General features: G+C 39.2%; 1 protein-coding gene across 1 annotated transcript in view; it reads right to left on the bottom strand.

Moving 5' to 3' along the window:
- Angpt1 (angiopoietin 1) overlaps positions 1-17,736 on the bottom strand; it is a 243,016-nt gene that overhangs the window by 27,380 nt on the left and 197,900 nt on the right. Inside the window, exons 6-7 of the mRNA XM_042055692.1 lie at positions 17,208-17,309; positions 8,490-8,656 (exon numbers count right to left, since the gene is read on the bottom strand). Of these exons, the coding sequence (XP_041911626.1) occupies positions 8,490-8,656; positions 17,208-17,309 (269 nt within the window). The remainder of the gene's footprint in view (positions 1-8,489; positions 8,657-17,207; positions 17,310-17,736) is intronic.

A 17,736-nucleotide genomic window follows, 5' to 3' on the forward strand; every position in this document is an offset into this window, starting at 1 on the left:
AAAGAAATAATGTTCAATGATGCATTACAAACATTCAAAATGCTAGCAAGAGGAGAATCAAAGCTAAAATCATTTAAAAATATTAGTTTAGTAAATTTTATGAACTTTGATTTTTTCATAAATCATTTAACTTAGCCCAACCAATTATGGAACAGATGAACCTTTAATAGGTTTGAGTGTCAGAGAATGTGAAATGTTCAAATTATTTGTCTAAGAGATAGAGTTAAATCTAATCGGGAACAATAATCAATAAAAGAAATGTCCTGAAAAAAATTCATGACGTCTTTAATAATATCAGTTTTCTATAAATACTATTAATATTTTACTAATTTACATTAATTTTGAATATTTCCTAGTTATTAAGTATTCAAAGAGTTATGACCAATGCAATGAGTGGTTCTGGTTTAGATTCTGAATCCATATAATGAATAAATAAATAGTAAACCACAAAAGAAGCTATTAAGATAATGGAATAGATGTCAAGATAGATTATATTATTATATTTAAAAATTATGCATGTATATGCACCAAGTATGTGCCTTGTGTCCACAGAGTCCAGAAGAGTTTCTCAGATCATCTGGAAATGGATCTTCAGATAATTGTGCTGCAGTGTGGATGCTGAAAATCAAACCTGGGTCCTCTAGAAGACATCCACTGCTCTTTACCACTGATACGAATCTCAAGTCCTCACATCAAGATAAGTTGAATTTAAAAAGTCTCACATTTGTATGGCTAAATTTATTTACCAGGTACAACATCTGATGAGAGTATTTTCTCACAAAAAGATAATTCAGATATAAATATTATCTTTTCCACATATCTTGGTTTTATGAGTACAAGTTGAGTGTTTGTCCATATACATGAGCCATAGACTATAGCAAAATGCTACTGGTGGAAACTTGGAAACGGCATCCTTACTAGTTAGCTCTCACAGTACTGGAAGGAGCTATACAAGCTACTGGAGGCGAAAAGTAGTAATTATAGCCAGATTGGCCTGGCAAGCCATGGCCATCTTGCAATAGTTACATGAACATAATGGAAGTAACCAACCACTTTCTGATTGGATTCAAGTCCTGTTCCATGAGATGAAACCCATCCATGGATTATTACCAGGCTTCAAATATATCAACATGTCGTAGACACTAGGAGGAAGCCGATTATGAAGATAAATGGACATAATACTCAATAGACTCCTAGTTGCTCATTTACATATCCATAAATCAATGAATCTCTCAACCATCATTTGATGGTGATTAATGCAGTGACCCACACTGACCAAGGTGCATAAAAAGCAGACTGTAGAGATCTCAGCTTTAAAGGAATACAACCACCACCACCCCACTAACACCACCCATCCACCACCATCACCCAACCACCCCCATTACCACCCCCTACCATCCCCAACCCCCCCACCACCATCACCACTCATCAAGTGTCAAAGATCACTGTGCAAGAGGGGTGGAAAGAATGTTAAAACCCTGACACAGTGGTTGACTACATGGAAACATCTGGACACAGCAGAACAGCTGTTCATATGAACTCACAATGGTTGGGACACCATGTACAAAACTTGTGCAAGCCAAAGGTGAATCAAATTCACTCATGTACAGGGAAATGGGGTACATAATCCCACTTCTATCTATGGAGCTTTTGAGAGTTGTTAGCTGCTAAGGGAGGAAGAGGCAATTCTCGCTAAGAGTATCGTCCCTGATGAGTACACTATTCTCCAGCAGAAGACGATGCATTCAAGAATATTTGGGCAGCACAAGTTAATCTCGAAGGATTTTTTTTAAAGAAAATGTTGGTTGGGTAGGGAAAGAAAGTGGATCTCAGAAGAGTTGTGGGAGAGGAGGTAAACATGGCCAAAACACATTGTCCTGGCTTGTCCACCATGCCACATGGTATGCATTGATTTCAATGTAATTACCATAGCAAGCAACACAACTCTGTTTTTCTGCATAACCATGGCTAGTATATTTCTGTCGGTTTTATAGACAATGAGCCCAGATTTCTCTAGAGCCTGCACAGCTCTGATTCTCATTACAGAATTGTTTTCTTTGCACTCCACTGAGCACAGCGTCTTTTCAACTCCACAATTAATCTGTTATTTTGAAAGTAGAATTTATTGTTGTTCTGATGATTGTATATTTGTTTTTTATCCGTGTTTTGAAATAGCAAACACTTTTTCTGAGAAGTTAAAGGTCACTTTAATCTCTAAACTGACAGAAACTCTTGACTATTTATTAGAGAAACAAAATCCAATTGTTTATCAAGTAATTCAACACCCGTAAAATCAAAATGTAGGCATAGAAGTAGAGCGACAGCTGGAGGTATGCTGCATGGGCAAGAGCACTTGCTGCTTTTGTAGATAAGCTAGGTTTGGGTCCCAGCATCCACATGTGGTTCCCAACCATACATAACTCCAGCTGTAGAGTGTTTGTTACATTCTTATGACCTCTGCAGGCACTAGACACTCACATAGTGCACATACATACATGCAGACAACAATTCATACAGTTAAAGCAAATCTTCCTAAAAAGTACCAAGCTATAAAATACTTTTTAAGCTTCAAAAAGCTTCACAAACACTTTAATTTATTGGGCTGGAAAGTTGAGAACCACAGCAGGATGAGGGTTCCCACCTGTGGTCCAGGTTTTAGGAGATCAAGGCAGATGCATTAGTTTAAGGCCACTGTGGGCTACAAAGTAAGTTCCAAGGTTTGTCTAGCTCACAGAGTGAGACACAATCTCAAAGCACAGAAAGAATGGAAGAGAAGAAAAGAAAGAAGAAAGGATAAAAGGAATGGGAAAGAAAATTGAGAATAAAAGAGAAGAGGCAATGTGTATGGAAGAAAAGATTAGAAGAAACGTGCTGTTGTAGACTTAGGAGTTTTATTTTCTTCAGTTTAGAAGACTAGCTAATGCATGGACCTTTATTGTGGAATGGCCATATACATGGTGCATAGTTAAAAGACCAAACTTCAGGTTATTCCTTGAAGTCCTATTAGTTCATGTGACTTTATGCGAAGTGCCATGCCCTGGTTTTCTGATGTGGAAACAAAACATCTGACCCATAGAAAGTACACAAGTGCTTACAGGATTTATCAACACTTGCTAATTTTGTTAACAGTCGGAACTTGGATTTTTATGGAAATTGTTCCCACACACATAGAAAACAAATATAAGAGTGTCATATAGATAAAAAGATCGCTGGCTATAATTAGTTTATAAATACTTATTAATGACACAATAGAATGTAGATGCTGGAAAGCCAGTCACAAGTCAATAGAAGTACAGAATCCAAACTGGTTTGAGAATGAGATAACATGCTTTAGAGGGGATTGCTTCTAGTTTTTACAGCATTGTGAAGGGATCAGGACATCATGGCCAGGGAGGTAGTCCTAAAACCAAGGCACTGTAAGGAGATTGTACACCTTGTCCTTGAATGGGGACAGGAGGGTTTTTATACATCTCATGTATGAGTCATTGATCATAATTTTCCTATTAAAAGGAGGATTGACCTTCAGTGATATGACTTCCCTTGGCTACAGTAATACTTGGAGAGGGAGCATGAGCTGCAAGCATTCTGCCACCAACATTCCCAGGAGGTAGGAAGAGTGACCCAGATCTCAAGGAAACAGTGGGCTGACACACCCCAGCATTTGCTAGAGAAGGTTTCTGGGAAGATATCCTCAGTTAAGATAGAATCTGAATGGTAGAAAACACATCAATGTAATAAAGTTAGATTTGTGTATGCATGATATGGATACAGCCCAACAAGGCACAAAAGTCTAAGAAAATCCATCAACAGTTACTGCAGCAGCATCACCACTAGGAAGGTGTTGGGTTGAAGAAGGCTGGCAGCATCAGCTGGATTTTGTTAGTAGTGACAAAAAGCATGGAAGTGTTAATAGTATATTTCATTGTGGATATTAACATATTGTTCAAATCTATGAAAGAGGATAAATACCAAACCCAATCGTCTATTGGAAACCCATTCCAGCTATAGCGGGAAAGAAATATTTGAGATCAGCAAGGCTGGAGGCAGGAAGGCTGTACAATAGCCTGAGCGTTAGATGATGAGGACAAGGATAACACCACCCCACCCCCAGGGAAGGTGTTTAATAATTTCACATTTATTGTGTGTTATTCCACATGTTATGTTTATCATGACACTTCTACATTATTATTTTTTTCTGATTCATGTTCTCTTGGGTTGTGTGGATTTTATTTTCATCTGAGAAAAATCATTTGAAGTTTCCTTGGAGGATAAAAGGGAAATACGTATGTAATGTGTGCAGCTCTGAGCTAATCTACCCATTTACAGCACTTGCTTTTAATCAGTATATGTCAAGAACATAAGAACGAATTTTTATTTTTAAAATAAGCTCTGTGACTATTGCTAAAAAGCATTTTCAGAATAAAATGTCTAAGAATCTCATGCAATTAATCATTGTGGGGAAGAGAATTAGCTTTTTTTATTAAGGAATGAGCCCCCTTATTGATTATTCAGTGCAGAGTCAGTTTTGAGACCTTATACATAGAAACAACAAAAACAGACGCAACAGACCCTAGTTTTATATATATATATATATATATATATTGCATACACAATTGTGTGTGTGTGTGTGTGTGTGTGTGTGTGTGTGTGTCTAGGAAGTATATTAAAAGTAAAAGAGGCTATCAACTTAAGAGCAGAGGGCTTCAAATAAGAGGGAGAGGCTGGAGGGAGGAAAGGGAAGGGGGTAGTAAAAGTATTATTTCACTTAACATCAATAAAAGAAAAGAAAAAGAAAACCCTGCAAATTTAATTCAAAACACGAATAGGGAGAGAGACCTCATTGATTTAACTTTTCTTCCACCATGTAGGTTACTTTTCTCATTGTTGTAATAAAATACCTGATAAAAACAACTCAGGGAAATGAGGGTTTATTTTGGACTATCGTTTAAGAAGTACTACAAGGGCTGGGGGTGGGGGGATGACTTGGTTGTTAAGAGCACTGACTGCTCTTGCAGAGGACCTGGGTTCAAGCCCCAGCAACCACATGGTGCTAAGAACCAACTGTAAACCCAATTCCTGTGAATATGATTCCCTTTTCTGCCCTTGCTGGATGCCAAGCATGCATGTGCTGCCCAGACATACATGTAGACAAAACACCTATACACATAAAATGAAGTGTTGCAGTCTACCGTGAAGGAGAAGGAATGGCAGCAGTTGTTTGATGTGGCTGATAGCATAGTATATACAAGCAAGAATCAGAGAGAGATGGGAAGTGGAACCATGCTATAAAGCCTCAAGACCCATTACTGAGTCACCTTCTTCATCCAGTGAGGCCTCCTAAAAGTTCCACCACACTCTAACCCTGAGCCTCCTCCTGGGACCAAGTACTGCAACAAAAGAGCCTATGGGAAACATTTTATATTCAAACTAAACATCTTTGTGGGGAGGAGGGATGAGTAATATCTTCTATGGCATACTTCCCTTAACCATATACCAAAGCAGGCTTTTGATTTAATGCATCATAATCCCCTATTTGAAGAAAACAAGAGTCCTATATTCAATTTTGTGAGAGGCAATTATGGCAGATCTAGCTTTTGTTAGGTCATGGTAAGAGATAAAGCCAGAGTTACCCACTTTGTTATAGCAATACTATCAGAGGAACCACCGTGAAAAAGATAATAGTAAAAAAATGCCTCTCCATCCCTGAGAAAAATTGTGTGCTTTTTAGCCCCCACTTTCTTTCCTTTAAAACCAGAAGTATTAAATTAAATCACAGTCCTAGCTTTGCAATTTTGTTTCTCAAGTTTCAAACATCTTTCATGAAAGAAAATTCTATAATATATATCATTCCAAGCTAGGAAGACGTAATATTTTACTGTAGTTCTGTATCATATGTGTGAAAGACATGTGGACAAAGGAATCATAGATACCAAAAGTTCATAGAGGATTTAATAAAGGTAGCAGGGGTAGACTCTAACACGAAGCCAGTGATCTCGCATGCATATGCAAGAGTAATGAACACTTGCCACTAGAAGCCTTGCCGATGCCAGCTATTTCGAGCTTACCCTAACTTTATCCACCAAAGACCACCCAACCACACATGCACGCGCATGTAGCTTAAATGTCAAACACACACACACACACACACACACACACAAGCCCCTCTACCACAACGGCATTACTACCATAGCAAACTGAGCAGCATTTTGGAAAGGAACCAGGGCAAATTCTTCAGAAGCCTAGAAAAAGACTAGACTAATTACTTGCTAGTTCTATTGTCAAGCTGTCTGACATTAGCCAAGTTTCATACAGTTTCAAGTTTCAGGTCAAAACATTTACATAAGAGTACCCCTGATGTTTTACAGTGGTTTCTCTTGTTGCAAAACTCTCAAGATATTGACCTTGCTAGAAACATTTCTTCTTACACCCCATTGCATTTTATAAATGTCACTTCTTTGGTTTCTGGAGCTGCCATAAAGTATACCCTTGATCCCACCCTGAGACTTCTATTTTTTATAACTATTCCTTGTCCTTTATTATGTGACATCATCAGTATTTGTTAAGGAAATGATTATTAGATACCCAAAGCTCTAATCGTACACATCATATGCTAAGAAATGAGTTGTGCCATTAAAAAAAGATTCAGATTTAAGTTCCCAAAGATTTCTATGACTGAAAAAGACAAATAAGAATCAGAAGTAGTTGATCTTCGAGGACACAGCCAGCCACACTGGGTGAAAACACCACAAGGCTTTGTTTGGTAACACTATAAGTTACACACGGTCATGTGTCACCATTTGATGTTCACTATTATGCTTGCAAGACAGATGAGGAATATGGAGACTCAATAGCCATTGCACTGCCTCTTTACCTGTTATGAGATCAAGGCACATGTGACTGAGGATCCGTTATGTGATTAGTATTGCATCGCGAGTCATGAAAGGACACCAACTACAATCGTCTCCAGGTCTCAAGGAATGCGACCCAGGCTTTCAGCAGCTGTCAGTCACAGAGCCTGAAGACAAGGCCTGTGAGACTCACTGAGAATGGCCGCTGCCTAATCAGGATCTTAGAGCATGACAGTAACACAGGAAATGTTGAAATAAATTTACTGTAGCTCCATATTTTCCACTTTTTCTACGCTATGAGCTTGCTCTTTGAGAAGATAATCAGAACCAATTGAAATTAATAGGTTAGTTTGTCTATTTCCACATCATATTACATGTACAGCCTTCATCATTTAGATTTATTTTTGCAGTTTATGTTATTTAAAAATCCTGTTGATGATGCTTTGTCTCCTCTGATGTGAATCACTCAGAAATATAGATGTTTCCTCTCGTTACATTGAAAGTGATTGGAAAAATTAAAGTTATTTAATAAGAGTAAAGGAAATAAAACCTTACGATCTTTTGTTAGAAAGAGTGGATCATTAGAAGGCATTAAGTCATAATTTTCTGGTATCATTCTTAGATACATGAAGTGACTACACATTCATAGCAATTACAGTGGAGCTACACATGCATCATTTAATCCATTATCCTCTCAAACTGTTGCAACACCAGTCAATCTATGAGACCCATGCCACGAGAGAGAGAGAGAGCCCTGCCACCCCCTACATACACACATACTGCCCAGAGGACCAGGACTCACAGGCTGGAATGCCCACAGACCTAGGATAGAACCAAACATGACTGGAGGAAAAAAAGTCAATGTAATGACGCATAGCAATGTTCTGCCATACTCATAGATTGGTGCCCAGACCTATTGTTATCAAAATCTTCATCCAGAAGCTCAGGAAACATATGCAGAGACCCACAGCCAAACATTAGGCCCAGATCAGGGAAGCCTGATGAAAAGAGGGAATATAGGTTTGTAGGAGCCTTAGTGGTCAAGGACATTACAAAAATACCCACAGAATCAACTAACGGAGCTCGGAGAGACTGACCCAGCATCCAGGGAGCCTGCATGGACTGACCTCGGGGGGCCTCTGCACATATGTGACAGTTGTGTTGCTTGGTCTTTTTGTGGGACCGCTAACAATGGGAGCAGGGGCTGTTTCTGGCTCTTCTGCTGGCTTCCTGAAACCTTCTCATCGTACTGGGTTGCCTTACACAGCCTTAAAACAAGGCAAGGTGCTTAGTCTTACTGCATCTAGATATGCCATGTTTTACTGATATGTATGGGAGGCCTCCTTTTTTCTAAGTAGAGGAGAGGATTGACGGGCGCGAGGGCGGGAGGGAGGGTGACAGAGGGAGACAGGGAGAGGAAACTGCAGTGGGATATAAAATACATTAACAATTTTTTAAAAAACCAACATTGAAGATGGTGAAAAGCCCTTACAGGGTTTTCTGTATTTCATCATCATAGGCCTAGACAAATAAGTTGAATTTTCACTGTCGGGCATCATGCACATTATTTTCAGCTCTGTAATTAAAGCTCCTTGGTGGTGAGGTCAAAGCCTGCTGGTTGCCGTTCTGCACGTCGCTTACCTATAGTTCTGCTTTTCATTTCCTATGTGGAATCTGTCGTACTGTGAGTAGGCTCGGTTTCCTTCCCAGTCTGTCAGCTCAATCCTCAGCATGTACTGCCTCTGACTGGTTATGGCAAAGATGAATTCATTCCCCAGCCAGTATTCACCAGAGGGATTCCCAAAGCCCTGGGGAAGAAGAGAGGCATGCTTGTTACTCCGGAGAGAACTTTGTCATGTGCAAATCTATTTTCTAAATAGCAATGTCGAATTATCTTTCAAAGACAGCTTTCTTTGTCTTTTTACACGTTGTTTTCATTACTAAATTATTCTAGTACTATTCTGCTATTTCTCTCCACTGACGTTAACATCTAATTCTTATCATAAAAGCTTGTTTTGATGTGACATTTTTGGGTTAAATTAATCTAGTTAGTAGACTTAACCAAAAAATAACTCCCAATCCAAACTTCTTTTAGACAGTTTTTTAAAACTAAGTTGACATTTTAAACATAATTTGAATATTATCATGAGACTTCCCCTTGTTTAATAATGTTGTATTTGTTGTTATCACTATGCAGAAGCCCAGTTATACTATAATTTTATAGATGATTCAATTCTTCTAGTGATCTCATGGTTAATTTTAATATTCAAGTCTAGAAACCAATGGGTGTTATCACTTAGAGTCTTCTTTGGCAGAGATTTGGGTTTGGAGGTAGGAGGATGACTTAAGGGCTGTTGAGTGACTGAGCTGAACTCATTGTATCTCAGTCTCACTGTCCTCTAGTTTTCTTTGGAGTCACCTAAGTCAACACTGTCAAAATTTCAATTATTTTTAGTTTCTGTGTGTGTGTGTGTGTGTGTGTGTGTGTGTGTGTGTGTATGCTCACGCGCATGCGTGTGAGGGAGGGAGAAGAGAGGGAAGGAGAAAGAGAGAGAGAGAGAGAGAGAGAAAGAGAGAGAGAGAGAGAGAGAGAGAGAGAGAGAGAGAGAGAGAGAGAGAGAGAGAGAGAGAGGTGGTCTCCAAAGCTGATTCCTAATATTGAAGATATTGACAAAAAAAAAGGAAGTTGAGAAATTGCTGATATAGATTTGGGGCATTTTGCAGTTGCTCAGAAAGCCCTTCCGTGGTAATATCTGATGATCACTTTAATTCCCTGTGCCCACATTTGTCTTACTGAAACTGTTTTGGGCTCCTCGCAATAAAAGCCATGCTTTATTTGTGAGTTCTCAAATACTAATGAAGAAGTGGCACACAGTGAGCAAGAAACACTAAATTTTTCAGACACTGAAAGGGAAGGAGGACGTGAAAGAGGAATATATATCAAATGTTTCTAGTATTTTGCACTAATATTCAGAGATAATTCTGTTGAGCAACCTAGAGCTGGTAAAAATAAAAGTGTCAGCTTCTAGACTAAGCGTCTGAGAATCTTGCATATAATTCCACATATGGGCAGACTCTTTAATTGTGCCGGCACACACTAATATTTAAAAGACCAGGTCCCGTAATCACAGGATATATGCATGGTTGTTTTATGAAGAAATCGACCATGGTTAATTGAGACATTTATTAATGAAGGGTTAATCTGTGCTTAGTGTGAAGGAGTGTTGTAATAGTTACATCAGCATTGATTGTCTCAATACAGGTGATACAATATGGAAAATGTTTATTTCTCTTCCAACTTAACACCAATTTCAAAGTAAAACAGATGTTTCCTTAACTTCTCCTTCATTAATCAACCTAAGAAATGAATCAATGCTCAATGTCTACCAATAATTCTCTAAATTTGTTCTATTGCCTCTTACAATAGAGCTGCTTCCCACAACCAGCAGTGTTTGGTGTCAAATCCCTTTCTGTGAGGTCTGTTACTGCATAACTACAGAACACAGTGCACTGCGTTTCAGTCAGTGCTGAGAGCAAATGCCTAGAGTGGCCAGAGTTGGCTGCACACCACACACACACAGACACACACACACACACACACACACACACACAGCTATAGATTTATATGTGTGTGGACATTTTCAAAGTTACTTTCTGATTTAACTAATTTTTTTATCCAACTGCACAATGTTCGTCTGGATGACATTGAATATGGAGTCCACTAAAGACTACTTGCATAACACAGAGGAAAATATTGAATTCATTAAAATTAGTACTCTACTGACTCGGCGTGCACGCGCGCAAGTGTGTGTGTGTGTCCATGTGTTTTTGTTTATGTGTGTATAAGTCTTCCACACAAGTGCTTGTGGAAGCTAGAGCTTGACATATGATATCTTCTTTTCTGTTTTTTTTGTCCATGTTACTTATGCAGACAGGATCTTTCCTGAGCGGGAGCTCACATCCTTGGATAGAACTGCTGGCCTTCAATCTCTGGCAGCGTTCTCTCTGTCTCCCAGTGCTGGGACAAAAAGTGTTTGCCCCAACAAAACAAACAACAGAGATTTTTATGTGGGTTCTGGGGTTGTAATCCCAGCCCTCATATTTTGCTTCCTTACTCCTAAGACACTCAGGCCACATTTGGTGAAAACACCACAGTAGCAGAAATTATCAGCCATTTTTAGGATGTGCTAAAGATTTCGCAGCATCTCCCAAGAGCTAGTGCTCCATGCTAAGAAGTCCAACATTTTCCGGCTGTAACACAGGCACAGAAGAGAAAGTTACAGGGGCTGAAACTCGGAGGTAGCGCTCTTCAGCTGCAGCAATTGCTGGAAAGACAGGGAGGACCACTGGGATTTCTTTGCAGTTTTCAGCTCAGGCCAGCCAGTGCTGTCCCTCTCGTCACTTGACAAGTCCCTGTACCACGCAGCATTGAAACATGGATTCGGCAATCATATTAAATGTGAGTAGAGAGGCTGGGGATGATGAAGTGTTAATTCTTAGGTCTCATATTTCCAAAAGTGTTGTGTGGATAAAACTCTCCACTTTCCCCAAGGAGAAAGAGCGTGGATCCTGGGTGAGCCTCAAAAGCAGACAGACAAGAGAATCGTTCCTACAAAAGTTCATGCTCTCTTGCTCTCTGTCAGTATACAGGTCTCAGAGAGCGCCAGCCTGTGTTCTCCCTCTCAGCATTCAGGTCAGAAGGAGCACTAGGAAAGAAAAGTGTTACTTGCTGAACAGTTGCTTTTTTTCCCATTCAGGGGGACATAACTGAAGAGAAAAACACTGAAATTTGCCACTAGAAGCCAAATTTTTAGTTCCTGCACCTCACCCCCCAAAACTGTCTACATGAGCAAACTGTTTTATTGCCATGATAGCGGAGGAAGGAAACTGTCTAAAGGCCAAGTGCAGTGGAGCAGAAACAACTGTTTCATCATCGTGAAGATGACAGACTTGCCAAAAAGGGGAAATGGAAATGGGTTCCCACATTAGGAAACCGTTGGGTAGTTTATCAGGCACATCCATGGGTCTTGTGGGGGAACAGAGGGTTGGGTGGGATTAAGTAACCTCTCCCTTATCTCTGCCACACTTGAAGCCTTCCTTTACCACACATTTTCAGCGGAGCTTTCTACTTCACTTAAAAGACTCGGGTTCCTCATCTGCAGAAGAGATGGTTTAAAATATTTCCATGCACGGTGTTATAAGAATGAAAATTAGCCAAGGCTCCTGAGTGTTCGCACAGAAAAGGCACTTAGGAGAAACCTACTGAGTTCTGTGGCCTTACACATTCATGTTTTGCTTTGTTCTGTAAGATGGCAAGCTATTTGATGGGGACAGGAATCCTCCTCTGTAAGATCTAAGTATCCGAGGGTCTTGTCTTGGCTGAAAATTAATGTGTATATCAATAGCATTAGTCAACAGGCTTTTAGACATGAAGGTGTTATGATAAGCTGAGCGCTGCTTTGTGGAAGAAATGTTATTTTAACCCAAGACTTTAATTGAGAAATGAAAAGTTAAAACCAACTGTTTGTATAAATGGGGCCTCACTGTGGCACAAACGGCACAAAAGGCAATGACCACTCCCTCCTTAACCTTTTCTGCTCGCCTGAGAAAAACAAGTACCCAGAATGAAGCTAAATCTTCAAGCCAAGCCTTCAGCAAAGCTGATCAGCGGATTAGTGACAGTGGAGAGCTTATCATGTTGGAGGTCCAGAACCTAACACAATTTATCTTGAGCCATCTTTAGCCCTCCAAATAACCATTCCTTGCCCATTTCTGTGTCACCTAATGGCCTGTGACTAACAGGTAAACCATCTTAGAACACATTAACTTAACAAAGTCGTAGTTTCCATCAATCAACGGGCTAAGGAGGCTAAGGCAGTGAGTGTCTTGGGCCTACAGGAGACTCACCCTCCTGTCTGCTGTTTCCTCTAATGTGTTTACTATGTCTTGATTTATGAGTTTATCTGTTCTATTACTATAAAATCTTCATGAAATTGCTTCCATGGTGGACCATGGAATTTGGGGTAACCTAAATCTGTGTTCCCAAGTCATGGATCCCATGTCAATTGAACTATCTCTTATCCCCTTTGAGGTGAGTGTTGTCTTTGTCAACACATATTAATGGGAGAGTAGCTGTGTCCTTTGCCTCCCCTTTGACTAGATTTCTCCCCATCTTTCCCTTCCTATATATCTCACGTGCTCTGGGATCTGGGAGAAAATAATTTAAGTTCATATACCCACAGTAATAACTAATTGATACCTCTAATGATTCCTTTACTTGGAAGTGAATATCAAACAGAAGGGAGGGGGTTATTTATGAATAGAGATGAAATACTCTTCCCATGTGTATTTAGTTTAGAATGCCTGAGATGGGCTTAAAGATCAGTATATTCAAACAGTTTCACATATTAAAGGTAGAAATTCATATAAATACAACATTAAATAACTATGTACAAGTTAGGAACAATATATTAATCAGATAAAATTATCTGAATAAAGGAGGTATGAAGCCACATCTTTGTCCTAGTCTCTGTACCATGACTTTTGATTATGTAGTAACAGAAAAAAAGTCAAATTTATGCATAAAATATAGTAGTACATAACTCAAAAACCATTTTTATATATGTTTGGATATAGTAACTTATCACAGGTCAGTGTTTTATTTTAAATACCCTGTAAAAACATAAAATATGAAAATAATGAACAGAGTTCTGTTCTGATGTTAAGGAGGCAGAGGTGAACCAGCACTAGGAGCAGCTTATTCTGTTGTTGATAAGATGCAAGGACTCCATTGCACACACAAATGCATGTATTCAGATTTGCACAAAGAACTTTGATGCCATGAATCAGATTCAGTGCTGATTAATTTCATTTGTCTTCCAGTAGTTTAATAAAATGGGGAGCACAGGAATTTAAAAGAAAACAATGCTGACTTCCAATTGGCCTCAAGAGTCACCTTACACTTCTAAACTACAGAGGGAGGAAAGGACCAATATTCGTTAATTTTGCCAAAACCTGGAAAAATGTCCAATTTCAGCTTGCACTTTTTCCAAGTTAATAAAATAATTGTCTCGGATACTTTATTTGTTTTGTCTGATAATACTCACAGGAAGTGTTGACTTTTTATAGAAGAAACAAAATTGAAACCAGACACAGGCCTTGTATTCTATGGGCTTCATCTTTCTTTCATACACATTATTAAAGAAAGCAGATAAGGCTGGTTTTCCAAAGGTTTTCTTTTCTTTCTTTCTTTTTTTAAACTTCACAGTTAGAGCTAAGGTTAGAAGTATCTCCTTCCTTGGCTGAGACACTAAGCCCAAGAAAGACAGGAAGAAATTTTGATTTAAAGAATTTTAAATTCTTATACATTTTTTTCCAATATGGACACGCAGAAACGCAATTTACAAGATATGCTTTTAATTTCTTTCCACAAACAAGAACGCCCAGAAAGTAAGTACATGCTCTCACAGAAATGTTTGTTTCAATAGGAAGCTCGGTTTATAGGGATAATTGTCTTCAAAACAAACCAACTTTGTCCCCAGGGAGTTAGTGACTCCCTGTCATAAAGCTGCCACTTAGAGAAGTTGTTGGAACTGTCTGGTTCACAGACTACACGCAGAAGGACTATTGGTGAGTGTGGTGTCCCCATAGTCCCTAAGTGCCCTGTTAGAAGGACCACCACACACTTCCCTCTGAGCAGTAAATGTCTTTACAAGTCTGTAACCCAGATTTGCCGGATTTCCGCCTAAGGAAATGTTAAGAGACAACAACGTTCAGAAGTTCTCCTTTGGGCTAAAGCCAACGCTGAGAATCATGTGCTGTGGAACCTCCATGTAGGGAGTGACTTAAAAATAAAAAGATTGGGCTGATGACATTAACACAAAATTCTGAAAAACTTAATAGGAAAGAGGCAGTCAGAAGGTATCAGTCAGTGGGACGTGAAGGACAGAGGGACAGTCATCAACAGGGGAAGGAACAGAGGCCACAGCTACTTACAATGTCCCAAGAGTGGAAACTAGTGAAGACGAGAGAAAGAACTGCGTGCACACAAGTGTGACTTTCCACGAGCATGTCCACTCTCAGCCGAGGAAGCTTGTAGCTAGTTTCCAGCAAGCAGCACCAGGCGTGCGTGAGACATGAAAAACCTTTCATGCCTCTACCCTTCCTGGTGGAATTGTGCTCTTTTGTTTTCAGGTGAAAGAGAGACTTTGAAAGAGCTAGGACACTTTTGACCCTGTGCAATGCTGAATATTAACTAAGTTTTAACATACAATGGATTCTTTCAATTTAGAAAATCTTCATATTCATTTTTTTTGCCAAAATCTTTAAAAAATTCAGAACTAATTTACTTTCTGACCATGAATAATTGAAATAGAGGCGATAAATTTTTCAAGCTTAAATAAAACCTGATAGCTTTTCCTGTGTAAGCATAAGGGAGAGGGGAAAATGTCAATGGTTAACGAATATTCCCAGTCTCCTTCCAATAATGAAAAATCAATTGTCTAAGAATGAATTCATTTGGTAACTACTCAAAAGGCATTAATCAATTCCATGCCTAACAAGTCAGTGTGTCTTACATTACTAGTGTGAAACAGGTAGTCACGATGACAATTTCACATTCGTTTTCCTGTTTTTAATATAAGTGGTGATGGAAGTCAGAGCGATTTGACTCTATTTATTTTTATTCTCAGTTGTAGTCACTGGCTCTAGACAGTGTTTTCCCCTCAACTCTAACATGCTGCTTGCAAACTCTGGGCTAGTCTGTCCATTTGAAACCCTCCAGGGCGGCGCAAAGCATACTGTACACACACTCCTGATGTAACTAGGTTGTGGCACTCCCTGCTGAGTTGTGCGTGTTTGTGACTTACAGCTTATGCGGATGCACTCTGAGTGTGTGACGTCTTGCTCGTTCAAGGCAGACCACACAGACTGAGCTCGCAGTGAAATGGTTCCACCTTCCGCTCAAGTTGCCACCCTTACCTTTCATTCCCCGATTATTTGTTTGGTTTTTTTGCCGCAGTAAAAAATCACAAAGTTATCTCAGTAGATTTTAATAACCCTTTATTATACTCAATTCTGAGCTAGTCTGGGATATCATTTTTTTTTATTAAAAATTTCCGCCTCCTCCCCGCCTCCCATTTACCTCCCTCTTCCCCCTCCGTTCCCCCTCCCTCTCCTGTCCGAAGAGCTCACCAAGGCCAGCTGGACTGGGACTGAAAAAGCACGGGATAAAACCGGACTCTCTGAACATGGCGGACAATGAGGGCTGCTGAGAAGCCAAGAACAATGGCACTGGATTTGGATCCTACTACACATACTGGCTTTGGGAGTTTTTAACGTCAAGATTTCAAATTCTTGTGACTTTACAGTACTAATTTGCATTGAGGATGCTCACTGAATTTCTCAACAAATGCCATAGATACAAGGACAGCATGGTTTCATTAACACTTTGCTTAGCCTGGTTAGCCGTGTACTTAATGCAAGGTTTGTGATCAACCAAAAAGAACTTTTGCATTGTTTGCTAAGATATCAAGACAGAACTTTGGCTAACAGGGAATTCTGATCACTTTCTTTTCTTTTTTTTTTTTTTCCTCTCTCATGGTTTATTTTTTTTTTTATATTTAAAAATTTCCATCTCCTTCCCTCCTCCTCCCCCATCCCTCCCCTTCTCCTCCCCCTTCCCTCCCCTCCTTCTCCCCCTTCCCTCTTCTGATCACTTTCTAATTTTCACCTTTGGAGAGAAAAATTGTTTAAAAAAAAGTCAAATTACACAGAAATTTTAACGCAAAATGATGAGAATCACTTCATAAATGAAAACTTCTTCTCTTAGAATGACTCTAAAAGTTTACTTCTGAACTTGGGAAATGCTAACTTTGACTTGAGAAACCTGGCAATCCTGAGTCATTGCACCAAGAGAAGTCCAGGCTAGTCACATGCAAAGGTTTATGGAGACGCTCTTATTCAGAGGTCAGCAACTTGAAGCAGTGTGAGGGAGGCCACAGTTAGGTGGCATCCATCTTGTTCCATGACCTGTGACACTGCACAGCTTCCTGTCCTGCTCGTGTACCCAGCCTGGGTTGGAATTCTACTTTCTCCCACTAGAACAAATGCGGACAGTGCATAACAGATCACCAAATAATGACAATAATGCATTTTTCTTTCTATTGCACATAGGGAAATAATTTACTGAACATGATTTATGAGCGTTTTGTATCTAATGAAAATAATATCTTTAATGTAAGAATTGTTATTTTTAAATGACTCAAAGGCATTTAAAAGGTCAGGGTTTATCGTATATTGTGGGTGAAGATAACCTTAGGATAAAAACATCAAAAGGCACTGTAAATTTTTCCATCTTACCATTTTATATTCTTTCCAGCCCCTTTGGAAGTCCAGACTTCCATCTTCACGGTGTTGTATTACAGTCCAGCCTCCCCCATTCACATCCATATTGCAAAATACCTGAAAAATAACAGAAAAATAATGGTACATGGAAATTACATACAACTTAAAGAAATGTATGGCTGATATGTTTCAAAATATAAGTAGGATAGACAGGTCTAGCCTGAAAGACGACAAAAAGCTATATTTCAGGCATATTATTGATTACTTCTTCCACAATTTACATTTGTGCTACACCTGATAATGTTCAACAGAAATGTTTAATTATTTCTAAAACAGAAAATTGGCCTGCAGAAAATTAATAGCCTTAGTTTCAGACCACAATACAGTTTTAGAGTTCGGGGTGTAGCTCAGTGGTAGCATGCTTGTCTTGTACGTGCAAGATTTTGAGGATAACCTCTAGTATCCCCTCCCAAAAAAATTTAAAATCTCAAATTTAAATAAACACTTGTGGAAGTTTACACTTAAAAAAATACTAAAATTCCCA

The sequence above is a fragment of the Arvicola amphibius genome, chromosome 9 (genome assembly GCF_903992535.2).
Source record: "Arvicola amphibius chromosome 9, mArvAmp1.2, whole genome shotgun sequence".
Classification (NCBI taxonomy): domain Eukaryota; kingdom Metazoa; phylum Chordata; class Mammalia; order Rodentia; family Cricetidae; genus Arvicola; species Arvicola amphibius.